Source organism: Ipomoea nil, unplaced genomic scaffold (genome assembly GCF_001879475.1).
Source record: "Ipomoea nil cultivar Tokyo-kokei standard unplaced genomic scaffold, Asagao_1.1 scaffold0878, whole genome shotgun sequence".
NCBI lineage: Eukaryota > Viridiplantae > Streptophyta > Magnoliopsida > Solanales > Convolvulaceae > Ipomoea > Ipomoea nil.
In genome coordinates, this window is record NW_017617306.1 from 139,201 (window position 1) to 148,414 (window position 9,214).

Genomic DNA, 9,214 nt, shown 5'->3' on the forward strand with positions numbered 1-9,214 from the left:
AAAATATGTTTGATGGGAATAACTTTATAGGGAAAAAATAATTAACATGTGTTGGTGTTACATGAGAAACATAACAATTAAATTACTTGAAAAATTAATCAAGAAGTTTGGTTTGTTAAACTTACCCAGGAAAATTTTATCATCTCTAATATATCATTGCTATATACAAATATTAAAAAAATGTAACAAATAATCGAGAGTTTAATAAATTACATGCAAATTAATAAACCATATGCTAAAAAATTACCAAGTCATCAAATTAATTAAGTACCCACAAATTGTGTGATACACACACACACACTAGTGATCAAATGAGTCCATCCTGTTATATGAGTCTGTGTGGACAGATCTGGGTCAGGCTTGAGATCAATGACTTAGATTTTGCAAACTGTGCAAGTGAAGTGCACAGTTGCGAAGTTGCACAGTTGGCCAAATCTAAGTCATTATTGATCTCAAGTATTCAATGGCTCAGATCTGTCCACACGGACTCATAGGGAAGTGTGGACTCACGGGAACACTGGCCGTTTGTGTGTGTGTGTGTGTGTGGGGGGGGGGGGGGGGGTTAGGTGCTAAGGAGCTCTCAGGTGAAAAATGCACATAAATCAAGGAAACAATGTGCATTACAAGGTACAAAGATGTGCAATCGAAGCAATTTTGATACCAAAAAGGAAAATTATTAAACTTCAGTGTTATTGAAACAATTATCCTCACAAATCCTTTATACGTTTTGATTTGTTCAATTCACAAATTTAATTAGAAATTAAGTTATTGAAAAGACTAAATTCAATCAGCCAAGGCAAAAGATATTACTCTGAAGATTGATTCCATTATTTGGTTGGTGAAAAAATAAATTACTGTGCATATTAATTTTATTGTTTGGATGCATTTGGAATTGTAAGGAATAATGAGTATAAGGACTAATATGCCCCTACATAATAATAGATTAGTAATTAATAAAGTTTCATAGAAATAAAATAGTCATGTCAAGTCATCTTCTCTTCTTTTTTTTAAGAAAGACAATATACTATGAAGAAGCTAAGAATTTATTTTCCTCAAATTTAAAGAATTCTATTTTTAAAGAAAAATGAATTCTATAAACCAAACAACACAAAATAACATTTTCCTCAACTTTTTGAAAATAAACTTCCTTAAAAAATATTTTTCATCGAAACATGCCATTAATTTGGTAATAGCGTTTGACAAAAATATGGGTAGCTGTTAAATACTTAAATGGATGAAAATGGCCTATTGACATTTCTTAGAGATTGGTCCAATCACATGAAACCGTCCAACTGAGCTAAGCTAACTTAACCAAATTATTAGTCAATGTTGCATAGATTTGATATTTGAACCTATCTCAAGAAGCTAATAAGTAATAAGTGTTCATACTTCAGTTTTCTATTTTATAGCTTTTCAGTTTCATTATCTACTTTATATTTCAAAAACTTATTTATTAATATTCATCTTTTTAAATTCATTTTAAAACAATAACGTTATAAAATTAATATATATCCAATTTCATCAAGTAATTTTTAGATATAAAATTTTAATAAATAATATTAAAACTAAATTTATATTAGGATATAACATAACTAATAATATATGAACTAATAATCTATTAAGGTCATCCAAAATTTAAAAATCAATTAGATTTTAAGTTTTAATTCCGCTAATCCGAATAATGTCTGTGATTAAGTTCTATTTATATGAGTTAATTAGAGTAGAAAATAAAAAGATGGTCATGATATATATTAATATATATATATATATATATATATATATATATATATATATATATGATCAGTCGAATAGGTGATAAATGTTTTATTTTAATAAAATTTGAAAACAGAAAAAATAATTCTCCAAATTTTCTTGTTTCTAAATTTCAGAATGAAAATTTTGTGTTATAGCTTTATAAATATGATTTATGTTTTCTAATTTTAAATTTTCTGAGTTTCCTTGTGGGAAGTCACATGATCGAATTTTTGGTGGTGGAGTATTGACTCTTTAATATATAACATATGGAAAAAGTATTTTGAACAGATACCACCTTGTAAATTGTAATAGAGTTGATAGTACTAAAACAAAAAAAAAAACAAAAAAAAAAAAAAAAAAAAAAAACAAAAAACTGACCAAAATTCTTCAGGTTATCTAGAAAGTCTTGATAATTCAGCCGCCAATCAAGAATTCAACGCGTCGTTCGTTAGTGGCGTGTTACGCTGTAGTCGAAATTCCCATCTTCTGAACCTTCCAATTACTATAGCCACTAAAATAGTTTATTACAAATTTCATATATATATATATATATATATATATATATATATATATATATACACACACACACACACACACACACACACACACACACACACACATATACACACACACACACACATATATATACACACACACACATATATATACACACACACACACACACATATGTTATATTCTTTGTTTATATTTAAGTCTTACTCGCTAGTTTTATTAATTTTTGGTGAAGTCATCTCATTTATGCATAAATCAATTAAATTAAAAAGTTGTTAAAAGTTTTATAGATTATAATGTCACCGCATCAAGAAGCCTTTTAGTAGAGAAATATAATATATCAAAAAATTACATATACTCATAAGGTGTGAATGAGATGACGTGGATCTATTTCAGTTTGACCAAATATGTGCTTTGACACCCTTTGTAACAGGGTGTTTGGTTGGGGGAAGAAATTAGGAAAGAAAAGAATTGCAATTCGGTGGAAAAGAATAAGGTTGGAATAATGTAGGAATTCAAATTACATTGTTTGGTAGGAGGAATAGAATTATTAGGAATGAGAAGGGAAAAAGTGATATAAAGACTAAAATGTCCTTGTTTAATAAGAAGAATAACAATCATCAAGGGTATTTTTGCCATTTTATCCATTTTTTCCTTTCCCGGCCCAAAAGCATTGAATTGTAATTCATGGGGTACCCCCATGAATTACAATTCAACAAAAGGAGGGAATTGCAATTCTGTGGAATTGTAATTCCCTCCAACCAAACACTGTAATTTGTATTGCAATGAAATAAAGTAGAAAAAAGTTACAACTATATCCAACCAAACACCTCCTTAAGATCTTACTTTACATCAACATGACTAGTCTACTCTAACTAAAAAAAAAAAAAAAAAAAAAAAAAAAAAAGAACATGTGGTTTGATCATAAATAAATAAATAAAACAACTAATAAGATTGTATAGCAAGGTGTGTAACCAACAGCACGGGTGAAATATTTATATATATTTACGAGTAAACGCTCAAATATATCCAGTTCTCAACAAATTTTTATACTATGTATGTATATGATTATCTAAAAAGAAATAAAATAGATTTAATTAACAAATACAATAATGTTACATTCCCCGTCTAATTTTACTTGACAATATATTATTAAATCTTTTCATATTTTTTTTTTGAAAGCAAATCTTTTCATATTTGATTAATAAGTATATTCCTTTTTTTTCTTTTTAACACAAGGTATGCTTAATTAGCCAATTCAGGTTAGTCAATGAATTAAAAAAAAAAAAATTGTATTGCTATGTAAAAAGATGAATTTTAGAAAAAAAAAATATTACTCTAACAACCATCTAAAAATGTTAAACAATAGAAACACATACATTTTATTTTTCTAGGGGGTGTTTGGTAAATAGATGTTAGCTGATTAGGTTAGCAGATTTGACTAGTTAATAGCATTAGCTAATTAAAGAAAGATATTTGGTAAATTAGTTGTTAGTTGATAGCTGATTAAATGCAAAATAACTATCTCAAAAAGTTGATCGAAAAAGCTGCTTTTTGAATTTCAGCGTTGTGGAGCCATAAATTATTACAAAAAATAATAATAATAATAATAATTAATCCAACACTTATATTGACTATTAATTAAGTCAAACAATTAATAGTGGTTAAATAAGTTAAAATTGATTTATAAGCTAATTATGTTACCAATTAGGATGTAAGTCTTTTAATGTTTAAAAATATGCCAAAAAAATTATATGATATGGGACAAATAACATATCTGGGTATAATTTTTAAATCTCTCAGAAAAATAAGGAATACAAGTACAATTAATAAATAATAAGCGCATTGAGTTTGAAAATCTCACTTTGTAATATAATTTTTAATTGGATTATGGTGGATGGAGTTGGGAATCCAAGAATTAATTATTCCTTGCTTACACATTTCAACCACAAATATTTTGTCGTTTTAAAGTCCAAACGCGAAATAAGCCATCAGGGAGGGCCGGAGGGGCGATGGAAATCAGGGAATCACGTGGAGGATCATGTTCCATACAATCAAGGTCATTTTTGTAAATTGCTCTGCTCATCAACTTTCCACCTTATTGTTTTGAGATCCACATTATATAATGACAAACAGATGAAGCCAACTCCCAGCACTATAATTAATTATTAATTATACTTGCCCGCATAGACAGTTCAACTGGTCATATAGGTGAAAGTTAAAAAGAATGACTAAGGATGAGTCTCACCAGCTGCAGTGAGGGGCTCTTTGTGCGCAGTAAGTAATGTAAAGAATTATTAATTATACTTTTAATTCACATAGACATCTCAGTTAGCCACGGGATAAAATTTGAGAAGAATTAATTATATTTAAAAAAATTAATTATACTTTTAATTACTCCGTATAATAAGAGTATAATAAAGTCTTTGCTTTAAATGTTTAATTATTAATTAAAGATATATTATTTGATGGAAAAATTAATATAACTAACATTTTATCCTTAATTAGATCGGTCTTATGCAAACTTAAATTAGCCCGAATATGGTACATACTTAAAGTTGTCTTCTATAGTTAGAGTCTATTTAGGACACACCATGGTCTAATTAAAAATAATAATTATTTGCACGTTTTGAGACAAGCAAAAAAGGGAAAAAAAAAGGTGAGTAATTGTTAGAGTAATTAAAATTAATGATTATAATATTTAAAATCATGTCATAAAATGGAATTAATTATGAGTCACACATGTCCGTCTCAAGGTTTTTTATCTATGATACGAGTCGGGTTGAGTCAATATGAAAATTTAATACTTATAGTAACAAATGTAATATTAAATTAGGAATAAAATATTTATTACTTATAAGGGAAATCATAATACTTTTGGGAACAGATGTCATACTTTCATATTTTGATGTAAAAAGTTTTTTTTTTCGTAAAAAATATTATATTTTCCCTTATAAGTAATGTTGCACTTGGAGCATCCCCAATATGAGTTTTTACTCAGTTTGTAAGGAAGAAAATTACCAACCTATGACTTTTTTACTAATGGGAGATTTGATTTTTGTGAGGTTTTTATTCCTGCAAATGTAATTTTTTATGGGCCCTAAGCTTTGAGAAGAAATGGAAAAATTAAGTTTGTACCTGCTGCGCCTAGATGGCGCGTCACGTAAATAGGCTATTATTTATTTTTTATTTGTACTTTATGATTGTAAGTTTTTTTTTTCTTCTTGTTTTCCTCTCTCCTACATGGATATCAGGATATGACAAAAATCTCATAAAATCCTCAACTAATGAGGATACTCTTATAAATGAAAAGAGTAAATACCCAAAATGGTCTCTCAATTATAGCTAAATTCACAAATTGGTCCATGACTTTCAATTTTAACCAATTAAGTACTTAACTTTGCAATTTCAACATGATTTTATCATCCGTCTATTTGACCGTTTGTTGACCGTGATCTCTGAGGATATATATGTAATTTCACCGCCTCCTGCCCTCATCTACTGCCGTGACACAGTCTATCACCCATGTAACACCCCACTTTTCTTAACTCTTCGCTCTGGTATGAACTCAACTACATTGAATCCAAAGAGGGGATGAAGAAAGGCGATAGGATTTGACATATTACTTTCGGCAGTGGATTCAAATGTAACAGTGCGGTCTGGAAATGCAACCGAAACCTTAAAAAACTGACAATGGACCATGAAATTATATATATATATATATATATATATATATATATATATATATATATATATATATATATATATATATATATATATATATATATATATATATATATATATATATTCTCAAAAATCATAGTCAACAAACGGTCAAATAGACGGAGGACCAAATCGTGTTAAAATTGCAAAGTTAAGGACCAATTTGGAATTTAGCTATAGTCGAGGGACAATTTTGGGTATTTACTCAAATGAAAATGTAATACTTGTATATCAAAATGTAAAAGTATTACATTTTGTGTAATAGACATTTTATTCTTGATTTAGTATTACATTTACCCGTATACGTATTACATTTCATATTGACCCGACTCGTCTCACAGACAATGATCGTTGAGACGGTCTAACACAAACTTTTGTCATTAATTATGGATAACCATGTTTTTTTTTTTCTTTTAAAATAAGAGTTACTTTTTTTCTTTTTTTTTTTTTAACAACAATTACTAGTAATTAAAAGTAAAATTACTGTTAAGATGGAAACGAAGGTCAGGGCGCCAATGCGCCATGCTGTCACGTGGATTACGACACAGAGATGACAATGCCTAAGATACGTCATTTGAAATGCTCATGTTGTCATCAGACGCACCGATCAGCGCGTGTCACTCCACCCGCTTCTCAGCAACGGCATTGATCCCAACTGGCACTAATCAAGAGGCGAGTGTGATCACCCATTTAAAGGTGCCGGTGGGGAGTGGGAATCTTGGGCGCTACGAATCATACAGGCAAGCTCCATCTGATTTTCCTAGAATTTTACCGGACTAACGTTGTCGTTTTATGGCTCTAAACTCATCTTATCATCTTCTTGCCACACATAAATATTTCCACCACTCTACTTCACTCCTCGCTTAGTGGAGTAGTACAGTACAAGTTATCCCAGCACATGCAATCCCCTTCGCCGGAAAACATGGCCGGAGATTGGAAAAGGGCCATCGGAGAGTTGATTCGTGGCCAGAAGTTAACCAAACAACTATGGGACTTGTTAAAGAACCCTCCTGGAGACGACGGCAAGCCTAAGGTTGCCGACGATCTACTGCTGCAAATCTTGGGAACTTTCGACAAGAGCCTTTGGATTCTTAAGTCGTCGATCGACACCGCCGATGAGGTTTCCCAGGGCGGCGCCGGCGCCCCCAGCTCGCCGTGCTACGACGGCCGGAGATCGGAGGATTCCAGTGGTAGCTGCAAGACTTTTGTGAAAGATCGGAGAGGATGCTACAAGAGGAGGTAAATATTTAGCCTTCAAATTAAAACTAACACTTTTTCCCCTTCAAAATATGTTCTTTTGAAACCAAAAATAACATATTTTTGAAATTATTTGTTGTCTAATAAACTATATGAATATTTTTTTGCAGAAAAACTTGTGAATCACAAATCAAAGAATCCCCAAATTTGGTGGATGATGGTCATGCATGGAGGAAGTATGGACAAAAAGTGATTCTTAATTCCAAATATCCAAGGTCTAATATGCATTTCACTTCAATATTAATCTTAATAATAATAATATTATTATTATTACTACTATTATTATTATTATCAATGTTGAAAAAATCGCTAGGCACCCTCTAGGCGTTTGGGGACTGTCTAGGGCGCCTAGAGCGCCTAGGAGGCCAACCGCCTAAGGCTTAAGAATAGACACCTAGGCGCGATTTTTGCAACACTTATTATTATTATTATTATAAATTCCATCTTATATTTTTGTTTGAATTTTAGTTTATTGAAAATAAAATTAATATAATAATAATATGTGCAGGAATTACTTTAGGTGCACCCACAAATTCGACCAGGATTGCCAAGCAACCAAACAGGTCCAAAGAATGGAAGATGATCCACCGTTGTACCGTACAACATACCTAGGGAAGCACACATGCAGGAATTTACAGAAATGCCCTCAGATCTTCCAGCAGCCCGAGGACGCCTCTGTCATACTCTGCTTTGGGCAAAACAGTAAAAGTGACATGTACACTTGTCTTCCCACATTCTCTTCCTCCATCAAACACGAAAACAATCCCCACGGCAGCCGCATCGGATCCTCGACCTCCGACTGTTTCGTGCCGTCCGACGACCGTCTCGGCTCGCCGTACGACACCGCCGGCCACGTGGCGCCGCTGTCGTCGGCGTCGGATTACGGGGAAGTCATCTCCTCCGGCGGCACAATGGATATGAGCCAATTCATCGGCTCCGACGTAGTCGACGACATCGACGATTTCCTAATAATCTAATATACTAGCACGTATACTCGTGCCTAATTATTCCTTTTCCTTTTTGCTCTCTCTTTTTCTTTTTTTAATGTAAAAAAAAAATGTGTACTTTATCTCGTTGTGAAATGAACAATTTGTAGTGATGTATTTACATTACAAGTTGTAATATTATTTGCTGTTAGTTACGTAATTAATTAAGTCCTACTTACAATGATAAACACATGATATAAAATCTCTAATATGATTAATATTAGCTTATTAAATACATTTTAAATTAATACAAGTTTATTTTGCAATGTACAAAATTTTTAATGATTAATGTTTTTTTTTTTTAAGTTTCTTGTGTTATTTGATTTTTTTTTTCTTTTATTTTTTTTTAAAGATTTTTTTTTTATATGCAACCTAGATCCTTATTGGAGATAACTCAAAGTAAGCCAAACGGCTCAATATAATGTACAATATAATGTACATATAGCATCAGAGAAATGCAATGAGGGTTGTGTTAAGACTATATGTGGTTGATATATATTATTTCTGTATTTGTTCTAATTATGTTCCTGTAGAATAGTTATGTTAGAATAGCTGTTACAATTATAACTTTTTGCTATTTACTCTCATTTGTATACTATTTATAGTTAGCTATTTTACATCAATAAATGATCAGTTCATAATCTTAGCAGGGTGTTTGGTAGGATGAGATTGTAATTTTATTGTTACCAAACTTCATGGAATTACAATTCTATTCTATGGTTTGGTTGGATGCAATTCCATAATTTGTGGAATTGTAATTTTAAAGTGAATTACTATTTTGTCATTGCTGTTTTTATTATTATTATACAAGAGCATTTTAGTCTTTATTTACTTCTTTCATTTTAATTCTCAATCATTATATTCTTCCATACCAAACAATTTAATTTGAATTTTCACTTTACCCACAGAATTACAATTTATTTCTTATTTATTTTCTCTTTCCAACCAAACGTGGCAAAGAAACAAACATAAAACCAAAA

General features: G+C 30.8%; 1 protein-coding gene across 1 annotated transcript; it reads left to right on the plus strand.

Moving 5' to 3' along the window:
- Positions 1-6,813: 6,813 nt before the first annotated feature.
- On the plus strand, positions 6,814-8,394 carry LOC109179204 (probable WRKY transcription factor 70). The gene is made up of 3 exons (XM_019328764.1): positions 6,814-7,230; positions 7,359-7,463; positions 7,757-8,394. Exons 1-3 carry the CDS (start codon positions 6,890-6,892, stop codon positions 8,223-8,225), a joined length of 915 nt encoding a protein of 304 aa, XP_019184309.1. The 5' UTR covers positions 6,814-6,889; the 3' UTR covers positions 8,226-8,394.
- Positions 8,395-9,214: the final 820 nt, after the last annotated feature.

Coding starts and splice junctions, on each gene's coding strand:
- LOC109179204 (XM_019328764.1), top strand. CDS start 6,890: ATGCAATCCCCTTCGCCGGAAAACATGGCCGGAGATTGGAAAAGGGCC. Junction 7,231..7,358: donor AGAGGATGCTACAAGAGGAG/GTAAATATTTAG, acceptor ATTTTTTTGCAG/AAAAACTTGTGAATCACAAA. Junction 7,464..7,756: donor CTTAATTCCAAATATCCAAG/GTCTAATATGCA, acceptor TAATATGTGCAG/GAATTACTTTAGGTGCACCC.